General features: G+C 40.3%; 1 protein-coding gene across 5 annotated transcripts in view; it reads right to left on the reverse strand.

The window, feature by feature from the left end:
- The window catches only part of CSMD3 (CUB and Sushi multiple domains 3), a 607,508-nt gene that overhangs the window by 232,881 nt on the left and 350,599 nt on the right, over positions 1–24,028 (reverse strand). For all 5 annotated transcript variants that reach the window (XM_081204227.1, XM_081204230.1, XM_081204229.1 and 2 more), the window contains 2 exons: positions 22,135–22,238; positions 12,455–12,567 (listed from right to left, as the gene is read on the reverse strand). In XM_081204227.1, the coding sequence (XP_081060353.1) occupies positions 12,455–12,567; positions 22,135–22,238 (217 nt within the window). The remainder of the gene's footprint in view (positions 1–12,454; positions 12,568–22,134; positions 22,239–24,028) is intronic.

Genomic DNA, 24,028 nt, shown 5'->3' on the forward strand with positions numbered 1-24,028 from the left:
AATAAATGGTTGTTGGTTTTGGCAGACCTAACAGGCTGTTTTCAATGTGAATTGCTAAAACCTCTCTATATGAAGAAAGGAATCCCCGCCCCACAAGACTGGGTAGGACCTGGCAACACACATCATGAAGCGATTGCTGATTGATTGATTGATTGTATGCATGTGCAAGCTTGCAGCTCGTTTGCCAACAGAGAGTGAAGATGGACTCCAGAGAAACTGGGCGATCTGTTTGTCATGATTGATTGGGAAGTGGGGGCAGAGAGATTGAGAGAGAGAAGGGTTTTTTGGTTCCAGACTTTCTTTGGGGAGTGGGTGCAGCCCCATCTGCCCAAATTAAGAAACAATGCCTACAATCCACCACACTAACACATGGCCTTCTGTAACCCACTTATCATCTGTCTTCTTATGTGCAGTCATTGGACACACTGGAAACCAAATTTGTAATTAAGCAGAGAAGGAAAGATATGGATTCCAGGAGTTATATGGATCAGCAAATGAACCATATATAGCATGAGCTTGACTTCACAATTTTGTTGGCTCACTTTCTCTAACAACCTATATGGCAGTTTTGCCAAAGTTCCCTTAACAACAGTTACTGTAAAGCATTAAAATAGGCCAACGAAACTGACCTTATTTACTTATGTATAGTAATTTATCCTAGTTTTCTACCTTACCATATTAAAGTGTGAGGCAGGAGGTCTGTATGATGTTTCTACCTATGAAGCTGTACCAGTGTGCTGCCTTCTGTTTTCTGTTCCATTCTGTAACTATTTGATAGATACGGTATTTCCTCATGATTCTCAATTGAGTCTATTTCTGTGAAAGATAGCATCATCACCTAGCCATTTCTCCACAAGAAAAGGAATGAAATCCACTTGTGACTGCATCATTTTGATGGAACATCCTCAAGAGATTCCACAGCTAAGGAAGACTGTTTACAACCCTAACATGGAGACAGCCGCTTGATCTCGCTATGGCTAAGGGCACCTGAGCATCAACCCTATTTAGTTTACAAAGAGAAAGGACTGTTTCTAAAACGACTCAAGACAAACTGGCTTTACAGAAACCCAGAGGAACATATGGAAGAAAAGGAATAAAATAAAAGGACTTTAGCTGGCAGAGCAAACAAGAAAGTAAACAAAATAGCCCTTGAAGGGAAAAAACTTGGGAGTTATTTAGACAGCTACCAGACACGTCTTGTAAAGGGGGCAGCTTTTGTTACAAGAAATGTTTACTGTCTTTCAGTGGCGAGGGAAAAGTATTTAACACAGACAAGGGGGAAAAGTCAGGCTGCTTATCAGGAGTCATTTAACCAAGGCCCAAGAATCTAGTTTATACGATTTATGTTCTTATACAAACAAAAACCAAATTACGATATCAAAGTTGGGCTGACCATGGCCTCCATTTTTGCAAGACTGTTCATCTTTAGATGAAGCAGTGAAGGAATGGGTTTCCCAAACCCAAAACTGACTGTACAGGCATTTTTAAACTGCACCAAAATCCCCATTTCTCCTTAGCTAAAATGCATAAACTTTAGCCGTTGAGCAAATGCAAAACAAGAACACAGCTCTCTTCCTTATCAGTTTGACGGCAAGACTGGCCTTGACTTTACCAGTAGAACAGACACAGACATATCTTATGTCCTGGCCACAAATGACGCAGAGACCCAAGTCTGGGACTAACGCCAGAGCATGTTCTCGGAAGTAGTGACCTCTTGCTCCAAGATAGGAGTAGGAACAGGAATATCCTTTTATGGTCAGAAGTACAGGAAGGAAGATCCTTTTATGGTTGAGAGTACCAGAGCAGGAACATATGTGATGTCAACCTGTGTACGTATGCCAACGTGGTTGGGCTCCTAGGGGAGGAGTGAGAGGGTGCCTGGAGGATATATAAACTGCATGAAACCTGTCATTTCTTTGGACTTGCTGTGGACTCACCACGCAAGTGCCTTCTGCTATCCGGAGAGCAGAATAAACTCTTTCTTTGAACCAACTCGGTGTCATTTTGACTTCCTTCCTCCTGTCACGGAGCAACGCAGACCCAATCGGTGAACTCCAATAAGGCTACAGCAGGGGAAGTGGGTGGTGAATTTCAGGCAGGTGAACAAATTCTAATATTTTTGTGTGGCAGGGTACCTTCATATACAAAGTAGCCAAGGTTTATTTGCTTGATTGAAAGCCTTGCCACTGCTTCAGGTGACACTGGAACTACTCTACCTACCAATGCTGCAAATTGGACACTTGATGGACATGCTGACATGACCAATCATGGTTGGCCTGTATTCCAGACACCAGAGCAAGGGAAGGTCCATGTGTACAACATAGGAACAAGGGTAGGATGGGAAACTCATTGGTTATCCCCTCCCATTCAACAAATGTATGTCCAACAACATTTCTATCCACCAGCCTCTTTTAAATAGCAATTACTGTTTGATACCCAACAATAACTGTAATCACAATGTCAAGGAAACCACCTACTCTGAGTTGTAATCTACATAAAGGTACCAAAGACACTTATTGGAATTTATTTGCTGTATGCACTTCATGCCTGCAGTAAAGATTCTAAGGACTCTGACTAGGCAGAAAGTCTCGCTGGAATCAGTAAAAATACATAGATTTATGCTGCAATTCATACCACACTGGCATGTTGAATTTATAGATCGCACACAGTGAGTGGAAGTTATACGAAAAGGTAAATGAATAAATTCCAACATTGCTGGTTTCAAAGCTGGGAGCTAGTTCACAGTTTTTCTCAAGTACTACTAGAAATAGGGAAGAACTCTGTTCAGTTTGCATACGAATCCACATAATTTGCACTTCCTCAACAGATATGTGTAACACAGATAATCTTAAAAATGTGCACTTCTCTGAATTTTGTGACAGTGTCATCCAATAAAAAAAAGTACCCCAAAAAATACACATATTAGAGAAACCTAAGTGGACATAGCAGTAAAAATAACATAGAAAACACTTCCAAAAATGTGTTTATGAATGTGTCTTAAGATAAATGAAGACAAAAATGTGTATAAATACTGATGCAGACTTTTGCTATGGTTATGACTTATAAACCCTATATGGCTTAGGCTATCTGAAGGACCACGTTCTCACATAGAAACTTGCCTGAGCTCTCAGTTCTTCTGAGGAGGCCCTTTTTTTAAGTCCTCCCACCTTCACAGTCACCCTTTGTGTAAAATTAATGCTTATACTTTTTCATATTTCTCAATTTAGCAAGATTCATTTTTATGCTCTGTACAATCTAGAGAACTCAGATAAAGTTAATAATGCTGATGATGTTGCTTTGATAGTCTGTAGTCTGCTATTCAGAAATTCCAGTGATAAAGCAACTGTTCATATGAACCTACATTCCTTCAGGTATTCCATAACAGTATGCAGGCAGTATTTCTGCTGCTGAAAAGAACAGCTTAAGATCTATAGATCAGAGTTTCTGCACATTACTTCCTGCAGTTTAATGTAGTAGAAACCATGGATTCATTGATAAGGTGAACTGATAAACTGATGAACTGAAAAACTTCACAGGGGAAAATATTAACTTTAAATTTCACCTCACATCTGTGCATAGGAACCAGAAGTGAAGAAAAATGGACTCAAAAGTGAAAAGGACACTTAAAACACACCCTAAATTCTTGAGTGAATATAACGCCCTATAGGTGTGATTCCTAAGAAAGTTCCAGATGAATAAAATTTCCTCCACCATCTGCCTCTTTTGAAAACAGTCAATTAGTGACTTAATTGACTTGGCACCTTGTACAGTGTAGTACACATATGCTATGCCTTATCAAGCAATTCGCTTTGCACTAAGTTATACAAAAGCTGCCTCACAGCTTTGTGACTATTTCATTTTACAAACATGTTGCAGTTTGAGAAAAGAAATGATGCCCAAGGGTTAAAGTCTTCTCTGTGCTGGATTATGAACACATTTCTTTGGTAGGCAACAATGCACCATACTGGCATACCAAATGTTATTTATTACTTATTGCTCTCCTTATTGTGGCTTTGTTTTGAAAGCCTGGGGGAGGACTGCAAAGACATCAGGTTGCCTTTAAGGGGGAATGTGAGAAAGTTACTTGTGATGCAAAAGAAACATAATCTGCCACCCCAATTTGTCTTCTTGTTCACTTTAAAACTTTTCTTTACTCTCTCCTTTTATATTCACAGGGTTCCTCTTATTCAAAAACAAATCTTACATGGCCCCAACCTGGAGGCTTGAGTTACACTTACGTTTCATTTATATCAATAGGATTTCAGTTGTAATATAGTTCCATTTTTTAAAATTGAGTGAAGCTATTCAAGAGGACACCAATGCATTTGTCACCAGGCCAGACACAATTGATATGGTTGAATAATAATAATAATAATAATAATAATAATAATAATAATAATAATAATAATTTATTATTTCTACCCCACCCATTTGGCTGGGTTTTCCCAGCCACTCCAGGTGGCTTTAAATATGTAGGTTTATCCATTGAAATGTAATATATGTTGTAGCTCATACTTAAGCCTTGACTAATATTCCATATTTCACTTGTTTCACTTTTACTTGGTGTCAGGCTTTGGGGAATTGACTTCCTCCCCTGTGGCCATAAATAAGCAGATCAAACGAAATGAAATGCTTACCAGTTAGTTCATTTAATAAACACAGTGAGGGACAAAAGAAAGTGCTCCCAATTAAGGCTCACACCCTCTCTGTCCTTATTAATCTACGTCACTCCTACATTTTGTAATCTGAGCTTGTACCCTCTGCGTTTTCAGTTCTGAGACTTTCTGAGCTCTTCTTGACCTGGGGGAGGGCGGTGGAGGAATGTTGTCCAACGACTGTGAATCTGTTAACCCTCTCTCTCTCCCAGTGTTTCTTCTCCTAGCTGTTCCCTATCCAGTATTTCCCAGCTTCTGCCTTCTGAACTATGGAAACCACTATTCCAAATCTATACTGTCCTCCTGCTCCTGGGAAGATTCAGGATCTGGGGGGGGGGGTGGCTCCCACCATTCTTCCTCAGTGCAGCCCTCCTCAGTACAGTCCCTGACAACTGGTCCTAGAACAAGGGTGCAAATACTAGGCATATTCAAGTTGACCCAATCCAACCCCTTCACATGAACAGCACCACTTAAAATGTTTCCCAGCATGAACAGGGATTATTTTCAGAATGAGGGTCATATTCTCTTCTGTGCAAACTTACAAAGGCCACATGCTACTGAGAAGGAGGTATACACACAAATGGATGGAATAATAAATAGAACTTTTGCCTTTCTACTGTAGGCTACTTTCTAGATATGCTCACACATGCCTTTCTGCCTTTAACCCAGGTTACCAGGAAGCATGATCGGATTTCAACAACACATTCTCACAGAGCCAAGGCTCTCAAGGATACACTGAATAAAAATTACAGCATTAAAAAACAATCTGCCCACATAACTGCCCATATGCAAGGGCTTCCTATTTTTTCTACAAAGTCAACATTTAATAGTTCTCCATATCTACAAAGCATTTCCCTGCTTATTTAAAAGAACAGAGACTTGGGATTCCTCTGAATATGCAACAGATCAGCTGTAAAGGAGGGGGTGCCTTTTAAAATATTTTGAGGGATCTGAAGCAATATTTCTCATACTCTCTTGACACTGTTTTCTTCCTCATGAAAATGTGGGTTTTATTAGTAGCTATTTGTAGTTAAATGTAGTTATTTGTATGCAAAACTCTTTACAACTGCCTTTCAAACTCTGTAAAGCATCATTTGCAATTATGATAATGATGATAAAAAAATAATAGACTAACTACAAAAAAACCTTGAAACCCACTGCTAGAGAAATATTCTCTATTATGAAATGATTTATCTGTTTGAGATTCCTTATATTTAGAAAGTAACATTGAATGTGTGTAATCTATAATAAAGCAAGGCAAATCCATCAAATATATGCAGAGTACTTTTCCACAACGAAATAACCCCTCATTGTTCCCAGCTAAGAAAAAAATATATATTCATACATCAGGGTTCTACATTTAATTGACAGCTTTCAGAATGTATTTGCCATCTAAATTATTTTATAATCAGGTTAATGACTCCAGTACTACTGTTGTGATGTCCTTTGTCAAACTATTGCGTTCATGAAACCGCTTTGTATTTCCTGAAATGGAACTAAGCTCTTATAGTTGTTCAGAAAGCACTGTCTCATAAGCACAGCTACAACGAATTCTCAGTGACACTATCTGACTTCAGCAGATGGCAACCGATAATCTAAGCTGAAATGTAAAAAAATGTGCTTGGCATTTTTAGAATAAACAATTCATTACAGGTCATGACTGATTTATGTATGTCCACTTGTTGAGTGACCACACATGCATGCATTGCGGTGGCCCAGAAGTAGCTGGAAAAGGGGACATAATGGGTGGTGGTGAAATGGGGGCAGGGTGGGGGTGTCAGGAGCTCATCCAACTCTCGAGTAGGATCCTGGCAGAGATACATGCCCAACTGGCATGTTCTCTCCCACCTAGTCGATCGTTCGGGAGCTCCTAAAGCTTTCTTCTGCCCAAACATCACAGCCACCGATGCCAACAGACACCAGCACACTTGGGGATCCGCAGAGTCTTTGCAACTTGCGTAACAGACCTCAGCAACTCAGCATTTTGGCTAATCTGCTTTATTTACATATAAATACAAATGGAGCACTGCAACATGGCTCCCTCTCTTGCTAGCATCAGACAGCAAAGAAAGAACAAAGGACAATAGTCCCACTTCATGGAACACAGTAACACAAACATCCTGTCTCCGTCACTTCCCACTCTGTGGAGTCAAAACATACACCGTCATGTGATAGACAAAAATCCCATGACTGCAATCATGGAGCAGGAATTCTAACGGGGCAGAACAGGGTGGAATGGGATAATAACAATAATAATAGGAATGGGATGGAGGGAGGGAGCTTATATGTGTGGTACCACCATGTGCAATGACCCGGAACGCTAGAGGGTTGCCTGTATTTCAAAATGGAGACAGCATGGGGGGGGGGGAGGAAAAAGCACTAACATTTCAACACTGTTTTTTCATCATTAATGTGATAATTAAAATACCAATGGGTGATACCCAACATTAGTAATACTCAGAGCAGACACAATGAAATCAGTTGACTTAAGTCTATTTATTTCAGCAAGTCTACTTTGAGGCTGAATTCAGACAGCATTTTATTCCTTCTTCAAAACATTGCTTTACCTGCTCATTTAAAAAAAAAATCACGTGATCTTTCACACAATGTAAAATAGATTTCTAGAAATATTAGTTTGCTCATTTTCATGTTAATCACTTCAAGAAAGGGGGGGGGGATAAAATTGCAACACCATTAACATAGAAAATCACAGGAGCCTGGTGTGGATGAAATTTGTGATGGTATACCAGCAGACATTTCTTTCACGTCGTTTAAAATTTAGTGTATTGATTCCGTAATACAACCAAGTAGTGCAGTGTTAAAACAGCATAGGGGACAAGATGGAACCCAGCACCAAACAATGTGTCTTCTATTTTCTGGAACAACCCTGGATGTAGGAGTAGAAGTACAATGACTCCAATCCTTAGGTGCTCCATGAGGATATCATGATAAATGGTACTGAAAGTAGCTGAGAGGTCAAGAAGCAATAGCAGCGCCACACTCCCATCGTTCTTCTGACATATTCCAGGGTGATCAAGGTGACCTGGCCTGAAGCTGGACTGAAATGAATCCAGATTATCAGTTTCCTCCAAATATAACTGAAGCTGGGCTATCACCGTCTCAAGCACCCTGGCCAAATAAAGGATATTTGACACAAGGGGATAGTTGCTAAACACTTCTGGGTCCATGGAGAGCAACAGAGGATGCACCATGGCATCCTTCAAGGCAGATAGTACCTTGCCTTCTATTGAAGCATTCATCACCCCTTGACCCCCTGAGTCAGTCCTCTTGGGCTAGCTCTAAGAAGCCAAGATGGGCAAGGATCAAGGATAGTTGGCCACGCTTCTCCAAATTCAGCTGAACATGGTCAGTGCAAATGTTTTAGCATAATATTTCTTAAATGATTTTAACGCTATAATTGCTAATAATGTTGTTTGTTGTAAGGAACTTGGCATATCATTTTGCAACAGAGCTACTACGGATCATTAGACCAATTATCGATACTAATGACACACTCTGAATTTTATACCCCTTGCCATACTGAAGCCTGAATTCTATAAGAAATAACGAAATTCATTCTGAAGTACCTCAAATAAAGTGGCTTCAGAAATCACATATTTTGCAGGTTTCTATGATGTTTTAATAGCCGGTTAAGCCTACTTGTATTTAAGTTCAGCTCCTAATATCATTTTCATTACCATGTAATATCATTTCATCATGTTTATTTCTTCTTTCCCTTGATATATAAGAAAGCTGTCATACCTCCATGAGTACCCATTAAATCTTCTGGCTATCAAAAAATAAGTGAGAATTCTGCAATAACTAAGATTACCAATTAAGTAATGTTAAATAGTTTGCAGGTGCTAACTTGCTTATTCATGTTTCTTACGATGCTATATTTAAGATTCAGAACTGTTCAGTGAGAAGACCCAGAGCATGTCACACTTTGTTTTATGGCAAGTTATTTATTTTCAGACTGAAAATATTGTACCTGCTACATTGCTTTCTAACTGCATTAAATAGCTGTAGGATGAATAAAGGAACAAGTTATTCCAATTCAACTTTCTAGAACATTAATTAAATAATAAAATTTGTGAATCGTTAAACATCACAAGGCATTCTTTGCAACTGCTGCTGAACTGAGTCTCTCATCCCTACTAGGAAAATATCCCCAGATTAAACTTGATTGCACCGTCAGGCAATTGGATATTTTCAATATCTGCAGCATCTGTTAATCAGCAATTCCAAAACATTTTCCATCACTGGGTTTCTGTTTTACCTCTGTGCTGTGAAATGAACAGCATTAGAATCCAGATTATTCCAACATCTGAAACCAAACCTGGGAATGAAAAATGTTTGTGAGATGTATGTGAAGCTAGTGCAGAGGGAATCACTGATCTTACCACCTGGTGTATTTATGTTGTATTAGATTTGAATGTTCAGTGAAAATAAATAGTACTGCTATACTCTTCAACAATATTACAGAAGGACCGGTTTACCCATTGGCAGGAATGTTGGCTTTGTTCCACTGGTGTGTATGCACTGCACCCAAGTCCCTGATGCGTAACTCCTCCCCCTCCTATTAAGCAACACTAACCCATTTGCTTGGAACCTAGCATAGCAGCTCTGCCCCACCCAGGGACAGGATTGTTGACAAAAAAAAATCTACCCAGAAGTTAACTAGGAAAAATTAACAAAGTTGAAATTTAACCAGGTTCAGTCTATTTTCATCACATCAATTGCAGTGTATCAATGCAGTTAATGCTCTTGCAGCACTAACAAGTCTCTTTTCCCCTTGGAATTCTTTAAATAGGTTTTGATCCACTGCTTTGCATTGTTGTTGTTGTTTAATCCTAGCAGTTTTATATATTTGACACCAGTCCCATTTATAGGGGTAAAATAGCACATACAAATGATTTTAAATCCTGAAAGAGGTGTAACAAAACACTGTATAGACTAAATAAAATTCAATTAATTTATCATGAAGAGTTTCTGGATCATGAATTGTATCTATGTCTTTGCAGAGAGAAAGTAGGAGCTGAGAATCACGAGGCCAGGGCCTGCCAAATTCTAGTCTTAGTAGAGCAGTGGGAGTGAAGGAGCATTCAAGCCCATCTGTAGCAATCCCTTCTTTACAACTACAAAGAGCTTTCTTCTCTTAAGGAATGATGGAGTGGAGTGTATTTAATATTGTCCCCCTGATTCACCAACTTGTTTTGAAGACTGGCTGCTCTGAGAGTTGTGTTCCTGACTTAAATTTTGTCACCGGTCATCCATATGGCTTTTACACTTTGAGAAAGGATAAATTTCTATACCCACAACCTTCTAGCAACTGAGAGAGAAATATAACCAGGTAGACTGTACAGGATCAATAATTCACATAGCCGTTTACAAGGAAATCCCTGAAGTCCCTTTCCACTGTTCTCTCAGTGCCTTCACAGAAATGCCACGGAGAAGCAATAGTCTTATTTCAAATAATGTTTACCACACTGCTCATGGATCATTCTTTAGGAGGAAACAGTATATGTCATGGCCTGGTATGGAACTTACATCTCACAGCACAAAAGAAATGCTCTCTGAATTTCTGCACATGTCCTTTACACACCATTCTTTTTCACTCCATTTTTAACCCCGCAACAAAAAAGAAAGAAAGAGAAAGAATGAGGGTTGTATCCCATGTTATTCATTCAATGAGCAAGCCCACTGGAATTTATAGACCTAACAAACATGGGTTCATTAATTTCAGTTGGTCTATAAAAAGTGGAAATTAGCTGGCTACAACCTTGAAAATACAATTTTATTAGCTAGGCACTGGTAACTTCCACAAGCATAACCTAATATACAAAGGCCAAATGTGGACAACTTCTGACTTGTGGAAACTATTGGGAAGAACCTGCCAGTCCTCAACACTGGATCTGCAACATGCTGATCTGTATCTTTCATACCTTCCCAATCGTAACATGACAGCTCCATTCCTTAGCCAGTGGGCCATTACTGAATAGGATAACATCCCCTTCAAGGTGGCCAGGTTGGGTTAGTGGTCATCACCCTTCAGGTGCCTCAGACACCTGGTAGCTTGCTGAGCTATCACATTCCTGCTCAGTCTTGATAAAAATAGAATAAAATATCCAATTAGCCCAAGTATGAAACAGTACAGAGTGGGTGCCGAAGGTGTCCTAAACAGCTAATCAGAGACCATTCAAAAATATCCTAATCATGCCCACAGTTGTAAAATAGATGATCTCTTACTGTTACACAAAAATAAGTGGATAGGTCTAAAAGGATTATGACGGTGTCACACCACAGTAAGTCAGATATTATTTGGCAAAATGAATCGATGCTGTGAATATGCTTGTGTATTTATCAACTTACCTTAAGTTCTCTATATTTATGCTTTTGTTAGCTTCAGTGCTTTTTTTCTAAAAAAAAATATATGTTTAGGGGTACTCTCATTTTCCTACTCATAATGAAATACTACCCCTCAATGAGGCCAAACTTAGATTCACAAAACGTTTAGGGGTATGCGTCCCCCCAGGAAAAAAGCACTGGTTAGCTTTATATTATATTTTTAACGCAATCAATTGTAAGCTGAATGACTGAGTGACTGGATCAATGCTAGCTCTGCTTAAACTGCTGAAAGCTATTGACAGCTATTGCAAACAATCTTTGCCTTTGAGAATTCAAGTGGTTAGCTACCTTTCTTGGAAGTTTCAGATCAAAAATACATTAATTGGCATAGTTAGGGCAGAGTCTTCTAGAAAAGGCAATAAAGAACATCTTGATAAAGCTGGAGAGTCTTGTAATTATGATGTCAACTTGCCTTTTGTTTAATTTTGGGCAGGGGGGGCAGAGAAAGAAGGTCAAAGGGTTGAACAACTACAGGCAAGAAAACAATATGAACTCTGAACAGATTGGAGAACTGGGCCAAAACTAACCAAATGAATTTAAATAGGAATAACCAGCAACGCAAATATAAGACGAGAGATACCTGGCTTTACAAGTAGTACAAGTGAAAAGCATTAGTAGAACACAAGCTTAACAAAAGTCAACAGCAAAAAAGGAGAGTTAATGCTATTCTAGGCTGCATCAATAGAAGTATAGTGTCCAGATCAAGAGAAGTAATAGTCCCACTCTATTCTGCCTTGGTCAGACCACACTGTGGTCAGGTGCCCAATTCTGGGCACCACAATTTGAGAGGGATATTGGTAAACTGTAATGTGTGCAGAGCAGGGTGACCAAGATGATCAATGGGCTGGAAACCAAGTCTTCTGTGGAACAGTTGAGGAGGCTGGTATGTTTGGTCTGGAAAGGAGGAGCCTGAGAAGAGATATGATAGCCACCTTCAAATATCAAAAGGGCTGTCACACTGAAGATGTAGCAATAATGTTTCTCCTGATCCAGATGTTGGAACCCTAACCAAGGAGAGTATGACTGTATATTAGGAAGCAGCAGCATTACTACTACTTCAGCCATTTGAAATCACCAGAGTAAAACCTTTTCAGACGATAGCTTTTCAGATTCCAACCCATTTCTATGCCTTTCAGACAGAATAGTCAAATTAGAGAAAGCCACTCCCAACAACTTTTAATAAGATGCCCTTGAAAATTATGCACACATAATAAAGTACAATTCCACACAAAAAACAAAGCAAAATGGGCCTTCCCAAATTTTCTTTCTTTAGTATACTCTGGTTTCACTTAAGACTGTAGAAATCTTTTCTTTAGTTTTCCTTTTGTAGACTGAAAGCCAAGGATTACACTCGGGTCCTTTTAGGAACATCTTTGATAGCTTATAGTTACCTTTGTAGTTAACTTTGAAGCCAATTGAGCCCACACTTTCATCAGTTTGAAGATGAAGCCACATCTGATTGTTCATGCTGACAATTAAATCTGGTACGAAGCTTCCCGTTAACCTAATCATAAACAAAATAAAAATCCCATTAGCTGGAAATTGTCTTCAAATAAAGAGATATTAAAAAGGCAAGAAAGAGATCTTGATTACAGCACGCTAAGGGACTAGAACATCACAGCATTTCAAAAAGTCATCAGGAGAGATGCTACCAATTGAAAATCCGTGCAGCTAAGTAACAGCATGATAATAATTTTTATCTAATTCTTGCAATTGACACTTAGGGTTAAAAAGAAAGCTGTTCCGTTTGAAAGGTAAAAGCTAGTTTTAATGATAAAATTGTAATGCCTGGGTTTCTCTCACATTATTATAATATTACCCAAGAGATTCTCATAGAGCTAGAACTTGTGGACATCCAATGAAGCTGAACATGGCAAGATTCAGCACAGATAAAAGAAAGTACATTTCCCAAGGCAGCAGTGATGGCCACCAACTTGGATGGCTTTAAAAAGGATTAGATAAGTTCATGGAGGACAAGGCTATCGATGCTGCTAGCCACAATGGCTATGTTCTGGCCCCACAATCAGAGGGTTCTCAAACAAGTTGCTGGAAACTGCACTCGTGTCCTGCTTGCAAGCCTCCACAGACATCTGGTTGGCCACTGTGAGAATGGGATGCTGGATTAGATGATGCATTGGCCTGTTCCACCAGGTTCTTATGAACACTGAAGGATGGTGACAACCTTATGAGGGCTATCATCCTGAAGGTGGTCAACATACTCAAGAGTAGAAGGTGGAACTGCCCCAGAATGTGGAACTGCCACCACCATGCCAAGTGTGATCCTCTGGGCTCTGTCCCTGCCCAGTCCTACTAACCATCTTTGCTTGTTCTCACAAAGCCCTTTGATTCAACTCCACTTCTGAAGGCAGTTCACCAAGCCAAACTCTTGTTCCCTCCTCTCTGCAGCCCTCACTATCCATGAAAACACTCCACCGAACTCCTGGACAGTGGGGGCTGTGTTATGGGGCAGAGATTGGAGGGGGTAAATTCACATAATCAGCCATCAGGATCTTACAATAGCCAAACAGGATTGCACCAAAGGTTTCATCAAAAAGACAAGGTTTGCAGAGATATATGAAGGAAATGATTTTGTAAACCCCTTGAGGGTTTTTTGTTTTGTTTTGTTTTGTTTTGTTTACAATCAAACTGTGTATAAATGGTATGAAATAAATAAATAAAAGTCTTCTAGGATGCTGTTCCAACCACAAGAGATGGAAAGAGGGTAGTCTAGCTGAACAGCAGGAGACAAATGATATGCAAATTATGTTTGGCTTCAACCTCAGATTGAAACCACGATTACGTTTTGTTTTTTTTGTTTTTTAAGAAGTCCTATAGTTAAAGGGTTGTTCTGTCAAGATAATGAACACATAGTCAAGCAGCAAACATGATGCCACTGAATCATTTGACTCATACAGGAACAGAATTCCTAATAGAGGAATGTTTATTGAACAGCGAATTTTATCTATGATCTGAAATGGCTCTGATTCAAACTTCCAGCAAAAGCAGATGGAAGGTTTCTAAATGCATTCCACAGGGCAGGGATGAGGAATCACAGCAGTACCCAGTGGCGTAGTGTAGGGGGTGCAGGGGGGGGGGCCGGCCGCACCGGGCACAACATCTGGGGGTTAGGGTTAGGGGGCGCAAATCCACGGGTTAGGGGGCGCAAATTAGTTGCCTTGCCCTGGGTGCTGACAACCCACGCTACGCCACTGGCAGTACCTGCTTTGTTATGGAAATGTGGCTTTTTGACCAATATACCCTCATGTCAGGCTAAATTTCATTCAAACCAGTGGGTGTGATGTGACACAACAAGTAACACCATTTGGGCAACATCGCTGCTGCCGCACCCTTACCACACATGCATACTTCTGTCCCTCCCACAATTACTCCATGAAAACAGCAGTTAGGAAAACTGGGGAATAGAATAAGCTGCTATGTGAAGGCTCCGCATTGTTCCTTTGTTGCTGTGACTATGCTTTGCCCGCTCCTGTGACATCAGGCAGCTGTGCCTGCCTAAAACATCATCACAAGTCAAATGCTTGTTCTGCACTACTACCACTGGGCCAAGCCAACCACTGAACTGTAATGAAAGACAATGCATTCCTAGTGTAGTTAATATCTTAATTCAGACTTCTTTGGTACAATATAAGAAGCAAGAGTTCTGATGTGCCTCTGGCTTTCTTCTTATCATTATTGTCAGGGAACTGCCATCAGAGGCACGGGAGAAGGAGAGGGTCTCTGATTCTGCAGGGGAAGGTCCAAGCGCTAGAGGGAGACTTAGCCGGGAAGAAGGGGAAGAGAATGAGTGTAACACCAGGGATCCAGGAGAGCAATGGGACAGGGAGGTGCAGGGGCTCCAGGACTCTTCGTTGGAAGTTAGCGAGGAGAGCCCAAGCACCCCGCTGCCCACGCCCACCCTGCGCAGGAGACTCCCGCACAGTGAGAGGCGGAAACGATTGGGCATCAAACAACTCTTATGTTGGCAAAGCTTTAAGAAACGCCCACAGACAGATTCTACGAGTGACTAAGGGCAGCCACGCAAATATGGGCTGCGTAGTCCGGAGGGTTTAACCAGGCAATCCGATGCTCAAATGGAGCAGGATTACGCACGAGTAACTCCCAACCACTACAATTATCATCATCGTTGTTGCTATAGTTTTCATAATGAATTATACCCCACCTTTCTTCAAAGCACAGGTGACTTACAACAATAGTAATGGAATACAAAATAAGGTAGTGCCCTGATCTATGGAAGACAGCGGGCTTTGTGACTGTACTGTGGGCTTCATCTATGCTCTCAGTACTATGAGCACAACAGAATTAACACAGCTGAAGACTTCCAGAGCTGCAGATAATTATTTGTCTCGACACACTTCCCTGATCATCTTAGATTCTCTTTCATATATTTCACATACTCTGTTTTCAAAATCTTGATACATATTCCCAGGTGGAAACAGTAAAAGCTTCCTGCTCTTATATATTCATAGTAGATCGGTGATTTTTCGTTTAATTAGAGCATCTATTGTGAATTCGCTATTCTGACAGTGCAGGAAACATTTCACAGGTGCAGCATGTTGCGGAGAGATTAATACAGTGCTTCTAGCACCAGAGCGCATGTTTGGAACAGGAGAAGCTGCTTCATAGGGAATCAGAATATTGATCCATCTAGCTCAGTATTGACATTGGCTTTCCAGTGGTCTCTCTCGGTCCAACTTCGAGGCAGGACTGTCCCAAGACGTTTTGGCACGTGAGGCAAACCACAAAATGGTACATCCTGTACCAGGGAAGGAGTGAGTGAAGATCTACATCAGGAAAAAGGCTTGGAGTAGACCAGCCGTGCCTCCTGTTTGCCAGTGGCCACTGTAGAGGCAACATGGGGTGGGGGGCTGCTGAGGAGGCATCTGGTCCGGCTTCTAAGGAGTGTGCCACAGCTGTTGCAGCGGACAGTGGACATAGCTACACAACTGCAAATAAAACCCTTTAAATGTGTTGTAAAGTGCAATATACAACTGTGACACTAGATGGCGAAAGTGAGCTATGCAAAATTCAATGTATTTTTCAATTTATTTATTTTTTAAAAAAGCATTTTCACACATTTTTAATATGTGTGCAGATTCCATCAGTGTATTTGTTGGGGGCTGAATCTCCTGCCCCTGTGGATCCTGTCACACTGATTGCCTCATGGGTGAGCCAGCCCTGCTTCCAAATAGGATCTCTTCAAGAGGGTCCTGCTTGTGATCGGGACCTTGGGGCCCCATGGCATCCTGAGGCAGGGTTTAGCCCGGCGTTGCTGGGGCGGTCTCTCGATCACCCCAGTTCCAGCACCCAATCAGATTGTTTTGCAAGTTGGGGGAGGGGGAGGGTTTATAAACGGCAGCACGACGCGTCAGAGCCACTCGCTTTGTGCTGCCGAATACCTGCCCACCCGCCCTCTTTGGTTTATGTGCTTTGGCCTTGCTTGGGACTTCGGTCGGTCGCCCACTTTGTGGCAGGGGTCTGGTAGGAATTTTGTCCACTTGGCAGATTGGCACTGGCCATTTGGTTTTCGCCTACCTCCCAGCAATCGTCACAACTTTGTAAGGTTTGGCGGTTAGGCATTGACTTAGTTGTGGTTGGGGGAGGTGTGGTCATCACCTGCCCCTCCTTAAAAAAGAGTATTCCGTTAAAGGAATCTGGGGGTTCTGGATCTCATCCGAAGTCTGCTTGAGGGTCTAGGGCCATGCCAGGACCACAGGAACCCCGGGGTGAGATATAGCCGAATTGCATCGATGTAGCTCCCTCATTTGGTTTACCCTTCCGGACCTCCTTCGGGGCGGGCAGGGGTCAGTTTTAGTTTGTCAATGCCTAAGCCAATACCGCTCACATTGCGTAATCAATAAAGTTGTGGCCTAAATTTTGCCCATTAATTTAAACTGAATTATGGTGCTGGAGGAGACTCTTGAGAGTCCCAAGGACTGCAAGAAGATCAAATGTATCCATTCTTAAGGAAATCAGCCCTGAGTGCTCACTGGAAGGACAGATCCTGAAGCTGAGGCTCCAATACTTTGGCCACCTCATGAGAAGAGAAGGCTCCCTGGAAAAGACCCTGATGTTGAGAAAGATTGAGGGCACAAGGAGAAGGGGACGACAGAGGACGAGATGGTTGGACAGTGTTCTTGAAGCTACCAGCATGAGTTTGACCAAACTGTGGGAGGCAATGGAAGACAGGAGTGTCTGGCGTGCTCTGGTCCATGGGGTCACGAAGCGTCGGACATGACTAAACTACTAAACAACAACAACAACAACAACAATTTTAAACTAAAATTTGAGTCTGTGTGAATTTATTTCTGGGGGGTTACCTATGGTCCTCGAAGCACAAGGACTGAACCGGGGTGGGATGGTCTTCATGCAAAGCAGATGTTCCACCACTGAGCTGCACTTATTAGCACACATCCAAATGACCAAAATTACCATGCTGATAATTGGTACAATTGCAATAACCAATTATACATAATTATTATAGACAATCTTTCTTGGCACAGGAAGGGTCCTTAAGCTTGGTGCTATAGCACAGTCTCTTTCCCAGACTGAAAACAGCTTAAGATGCCGCATGACAGGCAGTAATCCCCCTGGGCAAGTGCTTTTCTGACTTCCCTATCATAGGAAACATTTATGAAAAGGACACTTTGGGAGGCCATAATATTTGCTGTATGATTCTTGGCAGCGAGGCAACTTTGGAAGCATTCGATAAGAAAGTTGTTCTTTCTTTAAAGCTGGTTGTTCCATGTGTTTCGTTAATTACGAAAGGCAAATGGGTCACGAAAGCAGCAACAATCAATGGAGACAGAGGTTTTCTTAAATTATCATCACTTAGGTGGTTGCTTATCACTCTGGTAGGAAGTGTCTTGTCTGTCTGAAGAGACATCAAGTGTGAGAATCTCCCTGGAGGAGGGGAGGGTCATGGCTGTTTCCTGGATAGTGACATATTAGCTTGCTTTCATTGCCGTTTGGCAGATAGCTGGTGTATCAAATTGTATTTTTTAAAGAACCACTGGTCTAGTCAATGCACTTGCCTGAATCCAAACACATATTAGACAGATATATATATATAAATGAATAAATATTGCAAAGCAGATTGAAGATGCCAATTTGAACAAGAAATAACTCTTGAGACAATCACGCTCAGGCTGACAGCTATGTAAATTGGAAAAGATTTTCAGCAAATTATTAGCACATCTTCGCCCACTACATCGTCTTTATTATAATGTAGTAGTAACTTTACTCTGAAGCTCCTGACAACTTGAAGTAATGTGATGATAAGAGAAAATAATGGAGCGTTCATTTGCATTTGTAACAAAACACTGTAATTTCATCAGTCTTATTTAATGTTTGTCTTGCATCGGATGGGTCCCTACAAAACATTAGAATCTTAAAGTAGACCAAACATGTGAGGAATGATTCATATTCGGGGGTGAGGGCTGGAGGGGAAATCAGTAAATAGGACAAAACTGATTCTGAAATGATCAAGTTTACACTATGATTATATATATATGCTTAACTTGATGCATTTTGGGATATGAAATCATAAAAGCAGTTCCATTTTTTTTATCTGTATTTTAATAATTTGTTTTTATAATGATTTAGTTCTATTACATTTAAATTGCTTTAAAATTCTTTTCTTTATGTGTTTTTAGCTTTTTGTATTTTATCAATGTTTAGTATTTTTATGTGCCTTTAGACCCAGGACTCAGCTATACAGCTGCAAATATAACGTTTTAAGATCATTTTAAGTGCACTATACAAATGTGACACCAGATGGCAATGGTGAGCTTATGGTCAATTCAATATATTTTCCAAAACGTATTTTAAAAAAGCATTTTCTCAGATTCTCTAGATTCCACCCCAGTCTGGGAAAAAGGTGGGGTGATGGACAATATAATTAATGAGGCAATTCCTTTCCCCATTCAGAATCTGAACCCTTGCAGTGTTTATAATGAGAACTGAAGAAGAAAAAGGGAAACCTTATACGTATACAGCATGGAAACAGAGTCATTGCTACAAGCATAATGCTAGAATTATATATACATATTGCTATAGTTGTAATATAAATACCAGCAGCATAATATTTGACTTCCATTGTCTTCTTTTAAGAATTTTGATAGAAAATTAGAGGAACTCTTATGTAATAAAGTTATGCTTGTCTGTGACTGAAATAAAGTTTGATAGTAATAAAGAAAGGAAGAGGAACAGCTTTAGCCAAATTTTGCATAGTCATGGTTTCCCCTTTTAAGCCTTATTGTAAAAGAGGATAAATGGACAATAGACAGAACAGACAGTCTAAGCCTGAGCAATAGAAGACTGACCAACTCTCACAACTACTTCAAGAAGAGGTCATACAATACATTGCTGTATTGATAATTGATTTTATTGATCAAGATAGGGGCTGGGGAAGCTAACAGTTCAAGAACGGCATTCCTTCTTGAGCATCCTTCCAGGAGCTGCGTGCCAGTGATGGGCGAGGCCGGAGACAGAAAGTGGGAAGGGCCAGAGACAAAACTACATGGAGCAACCGTTGTGACTCTCACATTTGTACAGTAAGCTACATTTCAGACATGCACACACACAAAGCCCTCTCCACTCTCCATTCAGGCAAGCAAGAGATGTTATCATAGTTCAAGAACACATTTCAGCCAGGCGAAAGCAGTATCAGTGAGGAGAGTGGCCTGAGAAGAGGAAGGAAAGTCCTTTAGGGAAAGTCCTAAGGGATAGATACAGAGGTCTGGAGGGCCACATTCTAACCCTGATCTAGACTTTTTCCAGAATATTAGCTAATACGTTCCCCACATGCATTTTATCGCTTATGAAATTGTAAAAGATTTCAACAATATCTAGTTCATAAGCATCAATGCAATTTCCAGTTGGCATACAATGGGTATATGTGGAAAGGTTAAGGAGGCACACACAGACAAATTTTCATTTGCATTTAGAACGGAACAGGGCAGAATAAATATGAGTTTCAGCTGCACAAGAAATTGCAGAAATAAATAAACAAACTGACAGAATTCTCAAAATTGCAAGGCATGACTATAGGAAGCAGCCTTTGTAGATAATTTTTGTGTACCACACCCCTACTTTAAAGATAATATAGTTTAGGGAATTTCTTTATTTGAAAGTTATAATATAACCTACACTCAACTACAAGAGTCAAAAACAAGCCATGCACATTAACAAGCTCGTAAGAAGATTTCTTCAAAAAGCCACAGCGTAAATAACACTCATTTATTTCTAACAACTCCTCAGTCCAGCCCTAGGAACTAAACATAGCAAACACTTGGCATGCTGTGATCAATAGCTCATTTTTAGCAAATCAGAATCCTTAAAGAAGAAGAAAAAATGTTCTGCATCGTAGCTTATCTTCCCATATCCCACTTCACTAACAGTATCAAACCCCAAATGCTTAAATACAGAAGAGAAAGTTCTATCGGAGTTGGTGGAATTTAGGATTGTGGTTCAAAACTGAAATTCCATTGTCAAGTGAATGATGTTTCAATACCACCTGTCATTCATTAACAACTTTATCCTGAAATCTTCTTTGCCTAAAGCCCAAGATGTCACAGATGTCTGATGTCACAGATCAGCTAAAGGAAATTCATGAGAACATAAGAAGAGCCCTGTTAGTGCATTTGGTCCAGCATCCTGTTCCCACGGTTACCAACCAGGTATCTGATGGAAACCCACAAGCAGAACATGAGCAGAACAGCAGTCTCCTCAACCATGCTCTCCAGCAGCTGGTAGCAAAAAAAGGCATATTGCCTACTGTATAGATGTAGTAAATGACCATTATGAGTAACAGTCATAGATAGCCCTATCTTCCACGAACTTCCTTAGTTCACTTTTAAAGCCACCCAAGTTGGTCATCATCAGTATAACTCAGCGGCCATCACTACAACCTGTGACATCAAATGCCATTGTTTAAGATTGTGCTATGTGAGTGAGTATTGTATTTTCCCACGTATAAGACGCCCCCATGTATAAGATGCCTCCTATTTTGGGGGACTCAAATTTAAGAAAATGGGGGGAGATGGCAGAGAGTTGTTGAGCTTTTTTGTGGAGGATTGCCCAGGGTTCTGGAGCTTTTTAAAGGGGAATTGCATTGCAAAATCCACTTCTTGTCTGTCCCCTCGCCAGCAGAAGCTGCCAATTGCCCACCAAATTGCCACAGCGTCAGCCAATCAACACCAGCCATTGACACAGCAACCAATAACACACCCAATAGCCACTGACAGCCGCAGCAGCAGCCAATCAAATGTCCACCCTATGCACTATCCATGTATAAGACGACCCCCACTTTTTAGCATAATTTTTAAAGAAAAAAAACCTAGTCTTATAAATGGAAAAGTACGGTACTTCCTTTTGCATTTCCTGGATCTCCTGAATATTCTGTTTCTCTTGATGACCCCTGGTTCTCATATTTGGAGAGAGGGAGAAAAACTTCTATGTACTTTCTCCACATACAGAAATTTATTCACCTCTTTCATGCTCCCAACCTCACACCCAAAATTACTTGGCTTTTTTGATATATGAAGCAGCAAACAGCATGTCAGAGACCAGGGGGGCAGAATCAGAAAAGAAGGGAGGGAAAGTATGCATTTTTCTTTAAGTCATATTATTTTTTAAAGTATTGTCTCCAATTGTACCATATCACAATCCCACGGGGGGGGGGGGCACCAGATTTTATATATTTAAAGAAAGCAAAACAAAGCAACTAGTATTTTATAATTTTCTCTTTTTCAAAAAAATGTGATCTGGCACAGGAGGTGCAGAAAAACTAACATGTTGTCCAGACTTTACTCAACACAAAATCCATCACTGGAGTAATGTCCCTGGTCTGTGCCATCTTTGCTGCTTTTCTTCTTGCTACGTACTACAAACGATGTAATCTTAAAATCCATGTGAAATGGCAGGAAGGTAAGTAGAGTAGCTAACACCGGCTTTATAGAAATTAATTTGATATATTGCAACAAGTGACTCCCTTGTATATAGAAGATGAGCAAAATATTAAACCATTGGGTTGTAAATTAAGGTGACTTACACTTGAAGGACAGTTCTGGGATCACCCACTTCTCCTCCATCACCAATTGTTAGTGTGTCATAGCCAATCTCCAGATCAAATTCTTCAAAATTAATCTGGATAACCTAGCGGGAAAAATAAAACATGTACTTAAAGCATCTACATTTATATTACTTTATCAGCATGGAATCCACATGTTTTTCAGACTCTCATATTTTATTTATATAAACAAGTCATTTGTCCAAGAAAGAAAATAATGGAAGTATACGGGGCAATAATTTACCCCTTTCTTGCAATACAATAGAACCCCTAAGGCCAGTTTTCCAATTTAAATGCAGAAATTTTACCTTTTTAATAAGCTGAAGTTAAACGAAAGTGTCAGAGTCAAGAATTTTATTACGCATCAGTAGTGGAAACTATAACATTTTTCTTTTTAAGCATACTTTGTTTGCAGAAGCTAATGCACGTACAAACATATCGAGAATTCATACAGATAGATGCAAGGGGGGAGATGTTTATTCTCACTTAAAAAAAATATGAAATGCAGATATAACATGGCAGCTGCAATTATAACCTGTCATTATTCACAGTAAATCAAACAATTGAGAGTATTGAATTCAGTGGGGTTTACTTCTACATCATGAGCCTGAGCTTCACTTCGAAGTTGCATATGCTAGAGGGATAGCATGAGGAAGCCTCAAAGGCATGAGGATGCCAACTTAGAAACACTAGGATAGTTTTCTGGTTTTGGTCAGAGACCAGTGTTCCTACGAGAGAACCTGGAACACACTTCTAAATTAGAAAGTAAGCTGAGAGACAAACACAAAGTGGGCAGGTGAGTGAGAATCCCACGAGGAAGAGGAACCAAATCCAAAGGCTTGTCAGTCTCAAAGGACTCCTAATTAATGTGTAGTTTTAAGTCCATTTTATTCTCCGCTTTAGTAATAATAGATTTTTCAATGCTTGTTTTTTATTGTTGCAAACAGCTTTGGAGGGGGGGTTGTCTAGAAAATTGGTATATAAATATTTTAATATTTTTTGTGCAGGTATGTGTGTGTGTGTGTTTTAATTAACAGTGTTCTTCTAGTTCTCTTTTCCAGATTTCCCCTCCCATTTGTCCTAATGGGATTGCCATACTCGAGATCTCTTTTCTAAGGGCATGCTGAGGGAATATGAAGAATTTGGATCCAGTGGTTTCAAAGGCTCCTCCATCCACCCTCAAAACTCATATGGTACCACGATCAGAGCACTCTCCAAGGGCAAAGTCCTCAAGACCATAAGATTGGTATACTGTACATGTTTAGCATTGTGCTGCTCCATTACCCGGGCCAAATAATTCACAACACTAAATTATGGCACAAAGAACTCTGGCAGCATTCCTAAAATGATTTTTGAAGTTACAAAGCATAATTTTTAATTACCCCCTTGCCTGAAAATCTAAAGTTGTTAGACTGAAAATGAAATGGTTTGCCAACTGTTCAAACCGTTGGAGGGTATCAATGTTAACTTAGAGACAACTGACTGTGACCTGATAATTCCTGTAACAAATTTGATATAAAGCACTCAATCTATCTCTGCATGTATGTATGTACAGTATGTATGTATGTATGTATGTATGTATGTATTCATATTTATGGACTAGGGCTTTTGTCCAGTTATGTTACCTATATTGGGGGGAGGGTACCCACAGATCATTGCTGTAAGGCTTTCCACATTGCACATTAATGGAAATCCTAGAGAATAATAATAAAAAAAATTATCTACAGCAGGGATGGGAGCCTGTGGCTCTTTATTTGTGCAGATCATACCATCCCTGACCCACTGGCTATGCTGGCTAGAGCTATTTACTTAACCGACCTGGAACAATCTATCAGAGAAAGGGCCGCCGCCCATGGGACAGAGGGTCATTGATGAA

Source organism: Podarcis bocagei (assembly GCF_964188305.1).
Source record: "Podarcis bocagei genome assembly, chromosome: 8".
Taxonomy (NCBI): domain Eukaryota; kingdom Metazoa; phylum Chordata; class Lepidosauria; order Squamata; family Lacertidae; genus Podarcis; species Podarcis bocagei.